The sequence below is a fragment of the Osmia lignaria genome, chromosome 3, assembly GCF_051020975.1.
Source record: "Osmia lignaria lignaria isolate PbOS001 chromosome 3, iyOsmLign1, whole genome shotgun sequence".
NCBI lineage: Eukaryota > Metazoa > Arthropoda > Insecta > Hymenoptera > Megachilidae > Osmia > Osmia lignaria.
Window position 1 is genome coordinate 5,040,953 of NC_135034.1, and position 15,840 is coordinate 5,056,792.

The 15,840-nt window shown below is 38.2% G+C and overlaps 3 protein-coding genes across 5 annotated transcripts; 2 read left to right on the forward strand and 1 right to left on the reverse strand.

The window, feature by feature from the left end:
* Positions 1-2,638: 2,638 nt before the first annotated feature.
* On the reverse strand, positions 2,639-5,272 carry LOC117605190 (protein asteroid-like). 3 transcript variants are annotated; one of them, XR_004581619.2, is made up of 3 exons: positions 4,048-5,272; positions 3,822-3,938; positions 2,639-3,030 (listed from the first exon to the last, which is right to left on the reverse strand). XR_004581619.2 is itself a non-coding variant. In XM_034326202.2 (2 exons), exons 1-2 carry the CDS (start codon positions 5,176-5,178, stop codon positions 3,023-3,025), a joined length of 1,365 nt encoding a protein of 454 aa, XP_034182093.2. In that variant the 5' UTR covers positions 5,179-5,272; the 3' UTR covers positions 2,645-3,022. The 3 variants fall into 3 exon arrangements, 2 of the variants coding, with proteins under 2 accessions (XP_034182093.2, XP_034182094.2); XM_034326202.2 differs by having other exon boundaries at positions 2,645-3,030; positions 3,822-5,272; XM_034326203.2 differs by lacking the exon at positions 2,639-3,030 and having other exon boundaries at positions 3,757-3,938.
* Positions 5,273-7,577: 2,305 nt separating this feature from the next.
* On the forward strand, positions 7,578-10,192 carry LOC117605203 (protein obstructor-E). Its single transcript, XM_034326225.2, has 3 exons — positions 7,578-7,988; positions 9,510-9,927; positions 10,086-10,192. The coding sequence occupies exons 1-3, from the start codon at positions 7,742-7,744 to the stop codon at positions 10,111-10,113; spliced, it is 693 nt and encodes a 230-aa protein (XP_034182116.1). The 5' UTR covers positions 7,578-7,741; the 3' UTR covers positions 10,114-10,192.
* A 1,842-nt stretch (positions 10,193-12,034) lies between these two features.
* Positions 12,035-15,818, forward strand: Cpap3-d (cuticular protein analogous to peritrophins 3-D). Its single transcript, XM_034326887.2, has 5 exons — positions 12,035-12,376; positions 13,378-13,596; positions 14,335-14,602; positions 15,446-15,580; positions 15,662-15,818. Exons 1-5 carry the CDS (start codon positions 12,322-12,324, stop codon positions 15,675-15,677), a joined length of 693 nt encoding a protein of 230 aa, XP_034182778.1. The 5' UTR covers positions 12,035-12,321; the 3' UTR covers positions 15,678-15,818.
* The last annotated feature ends 22 nt before the right edge of the window (positions 15,819-15,840 follow it).

A 15,840-nucleotide genomic window follows, 5' to 3' on the forward strand; every position in this document is an offset into this window, starting at 1 on the left:
ACATCTTTTACACTTCTGTCACTTGTACACCCCTGTATTACTTACGTCGTATACATCATTGCTTTCTTCATATCCCAGCATCGCTAACATCTCCGCATTCCTCACATCCATTTTTTTTTTTTTTTTTTATTTTTACGTGGAGGAAATCTTCGAAAGACACCTCCAGCCCCCCTGGGGAGAGGCCGGAGGTAGTGCGGGATTCTTACCCGCTAAAACCTCCACGGTGGCCTGCACTTGGGCTTTAGGGAGGGTCTCGGGACCTCTGACGGTCCTTTTAACCCTCCCCCATGTGCCAAACTTCACCGACATCGGGGGCCACACCCGATGCCGGAACTCCTCGGGCCTCGTGCAATGGAGACCGGGGCCTCAGCCCCGACCTCCGCCGGCCCTACGACCCCGCTTCATCCTTGCATCCCTTACATCCCGGCATCCTTTACATCCCTGCTTTCCTTACCACCCGCTTTCCTTACGTCCCTGCATTCCTTACATCACAGCATTCCTTACATCCCGGCATTCCTTACATCCCTGCATTCCTTACATCACAACATTCCTTACATCCCCGCATTCCTTACATCCCTGCATTCCTTACATCACAACATTCCTTACATCCCCGCATTCCTTACATCCCTGCATTCGTTACATCGCTGCATCCCTTATATTCCTGTATCTTTTGAGAAAGAAATCGTCACAAATTTAGTTCCGATTTTTACCGCCAGAGGGCGCTGATTCGAGATCGAGATTTTAGTTCACATTTTTCTCGCTAGAGGGCCAAAATTCCAGCATGGTTTAGTTCCTTTTTCTAAAACCAGATGGCGCTGATTCGAGGTCGAGATTTTAGTTCACATTTTTCCCGCTAGAGGGCCAAAATTCCAGCATGGTTTAGTTCCTTTTTCTAAAACCAGATGGCGCTGATTCGAGGCCGAGATTTTAGTTCACATTTTTCCCGCTAGAGGGCGAAAAATTGAAAATTGAAAAATTCAAAATTCAAAAATTACTTACCTTTACTTACCTTTACTCGAACCAGTCTTTGTAATATATTTATTATAAGGGTTGCAGGGACATAAGGGATGTAAGGGATGGAGAGATGTAAAGGATGGAGGGATGTAAAAGATACGGAGATGTAAGGAGGGCAGTGATGTGAGGGATGCAGTGCTATAAGGGTTGCAGGCACATAAGGGATGTAAAGGATGGAGGGATGTAAAGAATTAAGGGATGTAAAAGATACGGAGATGTAAGGAGGGCAGTGATGTAAGGGATGCAGTGCTATAAGGGTTGGAGGGACATAAGGGATGTAAGGGATGCAGAGATGTAAAGGATGGAGGGATGTAAAAGATACGGAGATGTAAGGAGGGCAGTGATGTGAGGGATGCAGTGCTATAAGGGTTGGAGGGACATAAGGGATGTAAGGGATGCAGAGATGTAAAGGATGGAGGGATGTAAAGAATTAAGGGATGTAAAAGATACGGAGATGTAAGGAGGGCAGTGATGTAAAGGATGCAGTGCTATAAGGATAAGCTCATAGAAAGAATGAAGAAATAAATATTTGCCAAGGGAGGCCTTGGTCCATAGAGAGGAGTAGGATAAGAAATAGTTAGGGAGCGTGGGTCTTGGCCCATAAAGGAGGATAAAATAATTAATAATTGAAGGGGATGGGTCTTGGCCTGTAAAGAAGGGATGCTCTGTTACGGAGATGTAAACGACGCAGGAATGTAAGGAATTCAGGCATGTAAGTGAAACAAAGATGGAAGAGATGCAGGGACGCAGACATCTAAGGGATGCAGTGATATAGGGTTCGCCTGCAGGGATGTGAGGAATACAGAGATGTAAGGAAGGCAGAGATATAAAGAAAGCAGGAATATAAGGGATGCAGGGATGTAAGCGATGCAGTTATGTAAGGAATGCAGAGATATAAAGAAAGCAGGGATGTAGGAAATACACAGATGTAAGGGCTGCAGGGAGGTAAAGAAAGCAGGAATGTAACTGATGCAGAGATATAAAGAAAGCAGAGATGTGAGAAATGCAGAGATGTAAGGGGTGCACGGATATAAGTGTTACATGGATGTAAGGGATGCGAGGGTATAATTAATACAGGGATATAAAAGATACGGGAATATAAGGGATGTCGGGATGTGAGAATGAAAATCATCGAAATCGGGAAGGACGTATTTGTTTTGTAGTTTCACCGAAAAAAAGAATAATAATAGCAATAAAAAATAATAATAGGTAATTCTTGTAAAAAATGTATTAATAATGACCATTCACCCAAATCACCCCGCAAATGAATCGTTTAGCAGTTAAAAAGTTACAACTACGCAAAGTTTATGTTAATTCAACTCTTATCAGTCAATATCTCCGTCATCGTTACTCGATTGATAGTAAGTTGAAAACATTCACTGAAGAATTGAAAAAGAAATTGGATTGCGCTGTTCATGATGGATTAATAATAAAACATGGAGAAGATGGTTATTGCCTGCCTACTCTGAGGGAAGAAGCAAATATACTTAAAACAATGTTTACTGCATTTTGGGAAATGTATCGAAATGTAATTTAAAATTTTATTGCAAGTTTATTACGATTATGGAAATTAATTATACATTCTTTCCAGTATCCTAGAGCAAGTACTTCACAAAGCAAAAAACAAAAGCTGATACGTTCTATTTCCAAGAAGAAATAGGAATAAAATATAATAAAATAAAATAACTCAAATGAAAATTTTTATACCGATAGATCTTTAGTTTACTTTTATTTCACACTCGCATTTAGTTACATTATATATGCATATACATACAACTCGTAGGGTTTCAACTTTTATATAAAATATAAAATAAAGTAAAGTAAAGTAAAATAAAGTATTTAGTTTACAAAAAGTATATAGTTTAAAGTAAATGAACAAAATCGATTATTTGGATCACGAAATTCTGATTTATCTAAGTCTTCCTCAGCGCCATAGTACTCAGAATCATCTTTATCCGAGTTATGATTTAATTTTTGACGTTTATGCTTTCTCTGCTATTTGCGAGATTTAACTTCCTGGATTAACGGAAACAAAAGTTTTATTTTTACCAAAAATATATTAAAAACCCTTAAAAGGCTTGGTGATTTATGAAACACAGTATTTATATATTTTTCAATATCATCCCGCGATTGAAAATTAGTAGATAAATTGTATAGTAAGGTACCATTATATAAATTAGCAATATTAGTCGGTGGATAAGGCTCTCCTAAAAGTGTATTCAAATCCATACCGTGTTTTAAACAATTTTGAAACTCTGCAAATATGTGAACTATAAATTTATTAAATTTCTTTGGATTTGAATACAATTTTGTATCCATTTTAAAATGAGAAATGAAAAAAGGCGCTGCCAGTATAGAATCATCAGGGTCGACTTCATTAAGGGCTTCAGTAATTGTAACATCCATAGAATAATTTGGTTTATAACTATTTGCTTTTCTTTTCTCTTCTATATACTGAAGCCTTTTACTATATTTACGTTGAAAATTGGATGCAACTCTACATTTCCCGATTTTTATGTCTATTACATGAAATAACATACAAACAAATAGGGAGTATGCACAACTGTATAATGATGTGCAAGGATCATGGTGTTTCATCCAATATTTTATACACATTATATATAATATCCATTCTGATGGAAATTCATTTATATGTTCCATATGTTCTGCAACTTCTAATGTATCATTAAAAATCTCTTTTCTAATAGTTAATGGCACGTTTCTTAGATTAGCCAAAGATGGAAGTGCACAAGAAACTATACTTCCTGTACATTCTAATTTATAATGTGCTATTGAATCGTTTTTACCTCTGGTTATATAGCTCATATCACGTATTTCATTGTTTACTGCTGATTTTAAAAGTGCAAATATAACGTTAATAATTCTTGAACATATCATAACGGTTGAAGGATAATTGCAGTCCTCTATTTGTGGAGAACAAATATATACACATCGAATTATTAAGTCCAGAAAATATGGCGGGTGTTTACCCATTAGAAGTTCATTTATAAACCATACAGGTAAATTACTAACAAGTGCATTACTGTACATTGAATCAGACTCATCGGGTATGTTCATTATTTCATTTTCTTCTTCTTCTTCTTCCTCTTCTTCGCTTGTGTCAATGCCATCTTTTTCATCAATTTCTTCTATATATGTTAAGCTATCAATATCACCATCATATTTGAAAATTCTATTTAAATGATGGCTATTTACTTGGGCAACATATTCTTTTGAAAAACCTAATGGAATAAGTATTTCGGTAGATGCATTTGTGTAACTATTTATACTAGTCTCTATCAAGTGCAGTATTCTTTGTCGTATAGGCTTGTCTAATCTACTTAAAATTCCAGCAATAGCTTTATCCAATGTATATTTGCTTAACCAAGTGAAGGTTTCTTCTATACGACGTTGTTGGTAGTCATGTTTATTCCTTGATACTCCATGTAATTTGAAATGACGAAAGAAGTTTTTAAATGTACGTTTTACATAATCATTACCCAAGAGTATCTCTACCAATGGTAACATTGATTCATCTAAACCTTCAAAAGAATTCAATAAGCGTTCAGTTCTATAAATTCTACAGCACATCAGATAGCCTTTTCCTGTTCCACTTTTGGTTGCATATTTATCTAATGTATTAAATGGTATATATAATGATCCATATATGTAGAAGTCAGAATCATAGCTGAGTACAGGACAATTTAAAATTTTTGCCACCGAGGCTGCAACATTATGAGCCTCAAATAAACATTGCACGTCACGAATATTTTTTTCTTTCAAAACATTTTTGAAAACTCTGGTTAAAAATAGAGGGAAAAATTTCATTCTCTCTTGACTGAGAGGGCAAAAAGATGATGCTTTCTCGATCTTTTCCTTTGTTCTACTTATAGCAGTTTTCATTTTCTTATTCTCATAAGCCCCATTGAATAAAACCAATGGTATTATATTACATTTTAATAGATTATCAAAAAAATCTGATACACATTGTGCATACTTATCATAATCGCCGCCGAAGGCACAATTACACTTCACATACGAATTATATAGTTGACAGCGAATATTGTTACCATCAATTACCAAATACGTGTCATGTAATTCGTAATATTCTAGGTAACGATGTGAGCGATTGCGTATGAATGTAGTTAATCCTGGAATACCCATCGTGGATCTTTAATTTTCAAACGCAACTGGAACAAACGCATATCAACAGTGACTGTTACAGCAGTGACTATATATAGATAGAGGAAAATTAGATATGACCACTAAAGTGGTCGGTATCTGCTGCCTGCAGCTAGCGACACCGTTCATTGGACAAGAAGCCAATATGGCGTCGCAGTAACCTTGCAAATGCACTATTAGTGTCAAACTTTTAAATCGCTGCATTTCGATAGTTAAAACCTGAATTTTTGGATTCTACCCATCGAAAACTATTAGATTGAGGAGAAAAAAGTGGATAATTTTATGTCCGCTAAAGTAAAGTTCAGCCTCTCCCTCATTTTGGGATATTGCTGCGAGGGGGGCGTACTATAGGGACCTCAACTGTCCCTTTTTGTCCAACGAACTCTTTCGTCCCCGCGCTTGGGCAAGGTTGGCAGTAATTACTTACGCCAATCCTTTTTCTCGCGCATTTTTACACTCTTTTCTTTAAATCTTAATGTCTCTCCGTACATTCTTTCTTTCGCTTTGCCAGTTACATTATCTCTCTCACTCTTTGCATTACTTTTAGTTCACTCGCTCCTTTACATCCCCCTTTTAGTCGCCTCTTACGACAGGCAGGGGATACCGTGGCCGTATTCTACTCCCCCCGAGCCACAGGGGACTATGCAGACCTAACTTTACTTTATAATTTTCCCGATTTGGGATTTTCAGGATGCGTTTGCGCACCCTATTCCCTCGGGTGGCGTGCTTTAGGAGCTTGGACTGCTCCTTTTTGCCCAAAGAACCATGCAGACCTAATCTCATCTGGGGGTGCCTGGGACCACGTGTATCACGACCGCTCGAAAACGAAAGCATGTCCAGTTTTCTGCATCTGTAGTCACTGACTTTATAGAGTTAGTTCCGTTCCCATCGGCTAGATGACGCTGTCGATCGAACAGGAGAGCAGGAACAAAGTTGATTTCCAAAGTTCCCTTAACACGTACAGAGGAAAATTATTAATTACTCATTTCCTGCAAACAATTTTTGAACTTTTATAATTTATTTTTAAAAAAACATACTCGTAGAAATCTTCACATACAAGTTTCGTCAGGATTCTGCCAGTAATTAATTAGTTATGGGCAATTATAAGGACATCGGCTTCGAATTACTGGAACGATAAAAAATTGTTGATAACTAATTGTTCTGAAACCAATCGTTAACAAAAATTACGATAGAATCTTTGAAGCACAGCGATTTAATGAAAAATTGGAAATAAATACTATAAGAATCATTGATTAAAGAAAAGTGAATGCTCTAATGAGAATATCAAAGGAAATACGCACGTATTCAAAGCACCCGGAAGAGAACGGGTGTGCACAGAAGTAACGATATTAACATTCACGGACACTTTCAGTATTGCGCAAATACAATTTCACAAATGCCTGTGAAATCGTACCAGACGTATCAGAAGATTTTAATCAATCATACCGAACTGTTATACAGTTATTCATTTTCTTCCATCTGGAACGTTCACCCTCTTTAAGATAACGACTTTGTCTCGTTTAATAATATAAAACGATTCAATGTTTACAGCTATCGAAGACTTAAAGCAAAATTCAAATAATAAATATATTTTTGAAAATAAAAATTCGAAGATAAAATGAAAGAACCACAGTAAATTTCTTTTTCCACAAGATCAAAGTAATTCTCATTGATCAAATACACTTTCCCATATGATTTTCCGGTTCGCGAATTTCTACCAGAACTATCCCGATAACGAGATACCCGGATCACTGATAAGCCCCGGACCAGATAGCAGAATTGTCAAAGGGTGTGTTCGCGCACCCGGAAGACGGCGACGCACGGCAATATCGATATCGATAATATATTTGCGTGCAATCGTGAAATGCAAAAAGAAGATAAAAGGTAGACGTAACGCGGGACAGAAAGCCGGCCGAATGCTAATTCACGAGAATCTACAGGTTGGCTTAAAATAGGTAATTTTGAAATTTTAAAGGTGTTGAAATTTAAATTTAACTATTAATAATTAGAGCTTCGATAAATTTATATTATAGGCAGCTATTTTTATGTAAGCTGTATTGAATTCAATCAAGAACAAGGATCAAAATAAAAAAAAATCACGGTTATTATGATAATTACTGTTAATGATTTTTCACCCCATTTCTAGTCTTCAACGCCTTTGGTTCGCTTAGCAAGATGATCACCCTGTATAAAAAGATTTCACTCGAATTCTTCTTTGCCTGTTACATTTATTTTGATGTAACCTGTGTACCTACATATAGAACGCGTTCTCCCCGAAGAAAAGCGGCGATAGCGGAGCAAGCGAGAAAGGAGTTTCGGCGAAAGAGTAAGGGGGGTGGGGGGGGGTTGTGAAATGCAAGGAAAGATGCAGTGGTGGTGTGGCGAGCAGGCGAATCAGGACCAGTTTCAGGTCTGCACTCACGTCATACCCACGTTGCTACGTGCCGTCGACAGGCGAGCAGAAGAAGAAGAGCAAGAGGAATAAAGGACGAAGAAGATACGGGGGACGTGTTCTTTTAAGATTAAGGGTTTTCAGAGAAGGACCATGTCGCGATACGTGGTCACCCTTTTGTTACTTTGTTGTGTCGGATTAAGTAGAGGACAGTTTAGATGCCCGGAACTTAAGGGTTTCTTCCCGGATCCGGAACAGTGCGATCTTTATTACGCCTGCGTGGACGGTAAGGCGGAAGAGAAATTGTGCAAGGACGGGCTCGTCTTCAGGGACGACAACCCTAAGAAGGAGTTCTGTGATCTACCGGCCAATGTACCCTGCGGTGATAGAACTCTTCTTCGTAAGTTCCACTCGTGTCTTTTTATTTTTACATTCGTTTCTGGCATAATTACGTTACGTTCAATTTTACACTTGATTGATAAAATGAAATTTTGCCTCGTGAAATTATTTGGATGCTTATTAAACGAAATATCAGAATTTAATTATTTAAATCCGATCTGGCATAATTACGTTACTTTCGAATATAGATTTTTCATCTTTACACTTGATTGATAAAATTTGCCTCGTCAAATTATTTGGAAGTTTATCAAAATTTAATTATTATTTTGAATATAATTAAGAAAATCATATGTAGTTTAATATTGTTACAATTATTTTAAGGGTTGGGTCGAAAGTGTTAATTTAACCCTAATTTACATATTCCACAAAAAACAGAGTCAAATATTGTTTTACTTTCTTTAACGAAAGTCACTTGATTTTCACTTAGGGTCAATTCGAGCCGTACAAAGGTCAATTTATCGATGGTATTTTTAAGCGTGTAAAACTCGAATAAAATTATCTAATCGAACGAGATGTAATCAAGGAAAGATCACTTGCCGAAGTAAACTTATGAGAAATCAAAAGTGAAAGTTACGAGTATCGATATCGGTGCGCGCGAGAATATTCTGGTCACAGTATCTTCTATTTTCGAGAAATTCCGAGCACTGTCGTAAGTCGAATTCTTAATGAACTACACGGTATACGTATCAATCTTTCTTGGCTTAGACTGCTGGTTGAATTTATATTCTTCACTTAGTACTTTGAGTGTCATTTTGATTTCTACATAAAAAAATACTAAACACTTTCACTATCAATATTCCTTTTTTTATAATAATATTTATAATCCTTTCGTCCTCTATTTAGTTTATTAAATTTTACAAATTGAAAAGAATTCAAGAATACTTTCCTGATTAACCCATGCACCCAAGATTTTGGCTGCCAGTGTTATTTAATCCCTATAGATTCAGGTTCCATCTTATAAGGCCATTCACGAATAACGATTAAATCGGGTTGCAATGTCGGCAAAGATGCAATAAATTAGGATAAACCAGTTTCTCCACGAATTCTTTGCTAAATTTGTTTCGAGCCTACCTCTTTTCTTTGCCTCCTTTTACCATTTTTTATCACGCGAATAAATCTGCATGCTAATCTCTACCATTTCTGCGGACCCAAGAATCCCAGTGAAAGGACAAGAGTTCGATGTTTCTTTTACTATTTCAGCGATTGTAAAAACCGGTATCGCATCAAATAGTTAAATGTTTGTTCATTTTTCTTTCTAACAACAGCCTAAGATACGCACGAATACGAATCGGATCGTAAAATAAATACAAAATATCAACTTAAGTTATTAATACAACGATTAACCCTTTTCCTAAAAAATTAAGAAATATAACAATGCTTTTCTGAACCCTCGGACGGCGGACCACGGAGAGAGTCCCTAGAGCGCGGACCATGGAGAGAGCCAGAATTCTGTGTCGAATAAAATTATAATTTTCTATTTTTATAGAAAAAGTATCTATTCTATTATTTTGTTACCATTCAGAGGAACCACAGCCATCGAAGGGATGCCCTCGTGCCAATGGATACTTCAAGCACGAAGATCCGACCGCGTGTGATCGTTTCGTGAACTGCATCGATGGCGTGCCCCAGGTAATGCCTTGTCCGCCTGGCTTAATCTACGAGGACAAAATGTCAAGTTGCGTCTGGGCTGCGGATGCCAGCAGACTGTGCGAGCACGTGAAGAGAGACGCCCTTGACGATGGTTTCGTCTGTCCCGATGGTGATGTGGCTGGTCCCCTTGGCAGGATCTTACCCCATCCTACGTATCCTCATCCGGAGGACTGCGCCAAGTTCTACATTTGCAAAAATGGCGTCCAACCGCAGAAAGGACAATGCGAGGCTAGCACCGTTTATAGCGAGGACAGCTTCAGGTGTACCGATCCGGAGAACGTGCCTGGATGGTGAGAATTTTTTTATTATTTTATTATTTAATTAGTTAACTCTCGTCTAATTTGTATAGCGCAAAATAAGAATTCCATATTTTTAAAAAGTTCCAACGAATCCAAAATTTACACTGTAATATTCAACTTCTTATTTTTGTTTTTATCTCCTGTTACAGCGAGGATTATTACAAGAACAAGAACTGAGAGGAAAGACAAGGTGCCAGTTACTCGGCGATACGTTTGTAACGCTTAATTATTTTTTTTTTTTTTTTTTTTTTTTTTTTATTACATTTAGGAACAATAAACCCGCGATACAGTTACGTAAATGAGTGGCTTTTGCATACACCTCCACGATAATTATACCTTTCTCCTTATGTAAACGGATATTACGTTCTGGAAATTTATAGCGTCGACAATTTTGTTGACGTTTGTTGTAACGGAGAAATCAATAGCCACGACTTAATTAACATACCAGGGAGAAATTTAAATGACAGCTGAAGAGAAGTCTGCGATACGTTTCATTTCGCGTGGTTTCTTTTGTATACGTAATTTCGACTGTAAAATAAAATACTCCAATTTTTAACATTATCCGATTGTTGAATATTGAATACATTTTAATATTTAAGGGATAATTACGGTGTTCGACTGGAACAATTGAAAATTCATCTTGTTTTGAATACAATAAGCTGGGTATAAAATGGTTCTTCAGGTGGGTAGAGAATTTCACTTAATCGCCCGATTGTAACCTTTCTCTTTACATAATTTACAATGTATCCGATGGAAACGAATTCTCCAGACGAATAACTAACATTATTCTCGATAGAATCGTAGAAGCGATCTAAAGCAATCTCCCATCATCAAGTATCATTATTACATTTACATATCAAACTGAAAATAGATCAACTATAAATTTCCTCCAAAATTTCAGAAATTAATATTTCGCCCCAGCTCGAATCCAAGCTATTAATCAATGCTTCGACGAACAGTGCGCCATTACCATAGAACAACCATCAGGAATAAAGAATTGCAAAATCTTTGGATGACCAAATGTCAAGCATTGTCGTTTCGACAGACAAAGAATCGAGAGCTGGATCGATCATCGATCAGCGGCATGACCGTGACGTGTTCGTTTCGTTCATCTGACCGGTTCACCGACAATGCTGGATCATGAGTAGCAAGATCGCGAGTGGTATTCGTCGGCTTTCACTATCCATGACGGGAGATCTGGTTCCCCCTTCGAGCTTCGGGTAGCGGATGGCAGTTGCGTAACACTGACTGAGACCCTGAGGGGGTAATCTACTTCACCCATACATCGACAGCTGTACATAGGTAAAACATATGTAGATAGCTGGGTACAGAGGTAATTTGCAAGCAAGTGAACGTAGATAGGTAGATAGGTAGATTGGTAGATAGATAGATAGTTGAATGGGAGGATAGATAAATAGGCAGATAGATAGATAAATAGATAGGTACATTAGTGGAATTAATTCTGGACACTTTTAAATTTTTCTTAAATTTCGCATTCATTCAAATTATTTAATATATAATCATTTATATTTTATATTCTAATCATTGTTTTCTAATTTTAGGGCATCGCTTATATAAAAAAATCAGTAAAAAGATTTACAAAAGCCATACTTTTAATATACAATAAAAATTGCAATTTCAACATATCAAAGGAGGTAGAAAGAAATTAATATTTCGTTGGATATCCTTTCATCCTGTGATTTTTTTTAATTAAAATTTTCAAACATTTATAAACCAAATTATGTGAAAATATTAAATATAAACATTATAAATTACAATAAAAATATTAGGGTATCAATTTCTGCGCGAATATGAAATAAAGAATATTTTTATTCAAAGTGTCCAGAATTAATTCCACCAGTGTAGGTAGATAGATAAGTAGAGACAGACTAATGTAGACATACAAGGTACTCTATAGCAAAATTTAGATCCACAGGTGAATATAAATACACGAACGTAGGTACTTAGGTAAATGTAACTAGAGAGGTAGACCCAACTAGGGATGTACTCAAATTAGTAATGTCAGTACACAGATTACCCTAGGAGGATCCAACTACCCAAAACCTCTAGAACCAGATATCATCCCTGAACCTCCTCTTCCATATCTCCTCCGAAATTTTCCCCGAATCTCCCGAAATTCCATAGTCCGACTGATTTGTACGGGCGCGAAAAGAAGTCTTACGACTCCGAGAAGGATCCGCTCGGCTGAACTCGCCGGTTAACCGAAGCCGCACGATGGCGGTAAGAAACCGCGAGGACCTGGTGGGGTATCGAAACGAGCGACCGAGCGTACCGGGCAAGTGAAGGGGAGAAGTTGTGCCGAGGTCGATAACAAAGTGTCAGTAGTCAGAGTCAACCCGTGGAGGATTAGACCGAACGAGCGCAATGAGCCACCCGAGGATCGTGACCCTATTGGCCCTGACGGTTTTCTTGCTCACCGGTAAGTGTTTTCCGCGGAACCGGCAGCGAATCTCATCGACGGAGGTGGACGTTTGTCCGTTGGCCAACGATGGGCCATCTTCTTGAAGCGGAACGATGGCAACAGGTGGATCGGCCGTTCTCCACGCTGCATCCCTATAGCGGTATTCCGGTGCAGTTGGTGCCCTCGTGTTAGTCGTAGGATTTCAATAGCTTTCACTGGCCCGCCAACGCGATCCTCTCGCCATATGGTTACGTGGTCTATGATATAATGGCGGAGTCTGTCTACCGTTCACGCCTTCCTCGCGTCCTATTATTTTGAAATTCATCGCTCGTATCTGCGGTTACCATCTGAATCCCAGCTGCATTATTCATGTAAGCGCCTCCACCGCGGCTCGTTCGTCTTTGTCTTCGTCCGATTCTCTTCATCTTCTTCTATCGCTTCTGGATTCGATTAAAGGATATTAGGGATTTATCATTCACCAGTGTTAATCTTCGTTAATCTTCCATCGATCTTGCTTCGTCTGCAACGTTCTACGATGATCTACGATCGTGTCGGTTTCCTTTCTCTTTCAACATTGATAACGAATAACTCGTGTTTGCGCGATCTAAATCGTTAGGATATTCAAGTTTCTCCTTCTACACACACCGACAGGATTACCTCCTTGCTTCTCGTCCTTATTTCTCTTTCCTTTCTATCGCGATTGTCGGCGGAGTTAGAAATCATCGCGCGATCAATCGGTCGTGATTGCCGACGATTTGTGGCCGCGTCTACGCGTTTCTCGACCATTTCTTCGGGCAAAAAATCAAGCGACAACTTTCCATTCGATGATGCACGAGTATCGTAGCTTCGTGATTCGCTTCGATGATTCGACGCGGGAATTCGTCGTTTCCTTTCAAATTCTCGCTTCATTCTAACTGGTTTTCCCAATCGTTTTAACCTTCGAGTGTGAATTTTAATTAAAAGATACTTTGTTGTTTACACAAGAATGTTTGATTTATTTATTTTCTTTTTAAATACAGTCGAAGGAACTACTCTTTTGGGTGCACCACCCTGTCCCGACCCGTACGGGGTGCACGCGTATCCCCACCCTGAGAGCTGCAACGCTTACTTCCTCTGCACAAATGGCACCCTGACCCTCGAATACTGCGAGAACGGACTACTCTTCGACGGCCACGGAGCTGTCTACCAACATTGCAACTACAATTGGGCTGTTAAATGCGGTGATCGCAAGGCTGACCGTAAGTATATCGCGTTACGCCCTTCATAATCGTTATCGATATCATAGTTAAGTCGTAGCTGAGAAACAAGTATACGAAACTTTACGTTTTATTATATAATGTAATTTTCTTTTTATCCTTTCAATCGACAGAAGTGTTCGTTCAAGGGGTGAAAAGAAAGATCAATTTGATACGATGCGCATACGCAACATTCGTGCAAGAAAGTAAAAGTTGCACGGTAAAGCAATTTCGGTAACATTTACGGTGCTTTAGTAGGTCACGTCACTGTCATCCATCATGAAGTCCTGCCACAAATTACTTCAATTATACCGGTGTATTCTGTTTTTGCTCACTTGGTATTTAATTTTCCTGTAAATCGAACGACTTGTTCTGCTACATTTATTTCTTTCTTTATTTATCATTTACGTAATCCGCCGTCTACCATTATTTTTCTCCGAATTGCATCATTTGCTAATAGAAAATTAATTAGTGTTCTACTAATTATTAGCATCTCTGATTTTAGTAGATATTCAGAAGAATACTTTTAATTCTGTACCTTTCTCTTTTTTTTAATTGAAGGGTTATTTTTAAAAAGTCATAGTAACTCTAATTACTGACGTCATTTTTATACCTAACACATTCGCATCGGGAAACGAGAATTTATATGAAAAGTTTGTGAAAAATAGCCAGATGTGCCACTTGTTCAAATTTGGCCCTTATGCATTTTTTATTTCTTTAATTAAGAATAATTATTTTCAGTCACTCCACTGAGTACCCCCGGTTGCGAATACCAATTTGGCCTGTACCCCATCAGCGACACATGCAGTACAACTTACATCAAATGCGTCCACGGTCATCCACAAGAAGTACATTGCGATGCTGGATTAGTTTACGAGGCAAAGAGCCACAATTGCATCTGGCCTGATCAATTACTACCCTACTGTAATCCGGAGGAAATAGTCGGATTCAAATGCCCTCACAAAGTGCCTTCCCATAGCGCGGCTGCCAAATTCTGGCCCTATCCCAGGTATTTATTTATAACTTTGAAAATATTTGAAATAAAATCCCCAACAGTCCGAGATACTGAAGTAGCAGTGAAATTGATACTTATTAGCCAACTCGTATCTAAGATTGAAAATCTTGAGAAGGGGGCTATAACATTTAGACTTTGTCACTTTTGTTCAGGCCAAACGGTAAAAGTTATCAAAAAAATTCTTTAGTGGGTCAAAATCTCAACGAACGGCCAAAATTTTTTTTGCCACTTTTGGTCTAACCGGAATTGGCCGAGAAAGGGTTGGCTCTAGTTTACTTTAACTTGTCGAAGAAAGAATTATGAACGATGCATACCCTGTCTAACCTGCAGCCCGCGGGACACTCGTGGCTCCTTCCCCTACCACGGAGCTCACGCTCGGCTCCCCCCACTCCTCCAGTTGGTTTCCCGACTCTTCCAATATTTCACGCGTATTCCTAGTCCCATCTGCTAGAAACCGCTCCCCCACTACTAACACTACTAGGTGGTGGGGGAAGTCTGAAGCGGTAAGAGTGGGAGCAGTGGCTCTTTCGCTTCTAGCAGTTAGACAGGCCTGTCTTAAAAACTATATCGCGTGGGTTGTTTTTAAAAATAAACGAAGGCAAAGTTCTTAAATACCCAATGGTCGCAAATTAAAAACCGGTCCGCCTTTGGTTTGAACCACCTCTGAGAAAATTATCTGTTTTATGATTATTCTGTTTTACCATCAGCTTTCTTAACAAACACACTGTTTTCTCTTTTTCTTTCATCTTACAGCCAGCATGTTATTCTTGAGAGCTGTTATAAATAAACGATAAACCTCTGAAAGTGAAAATAAATAATAATGAAATTTTTATTCAGATTCCCAGTACCTGGAGATTGTGGAAGATTGATCACCTGTGTCGATGGTCATCCACGACTGCTTACCTGCGGAGACGGCAAACTTTTCGACTCTGTCACCTTGAGCTGTATGGAACCTGATGAATTACCTCACTGGTAGGCTATAAATTACCATTAAATCCAATCCATCAAATAATATTTCGAAAAAAATATAAAAATCATTCTTCTTTCTTTCAGTGCCAATAGCCTCTAAATTGATGATCCTAAATTGCATTGAGAAGAATTCATCAATCTCTGAAGAATTTTCAAACTTTCTTAAAACAGACGTTTTCTTCTATTCTGACCGAATTATCTACGAGGAACAGTAAAAAGAGAATTATAAGAAATTGACAAAAATGTGCAACTTTTAGTCTTTG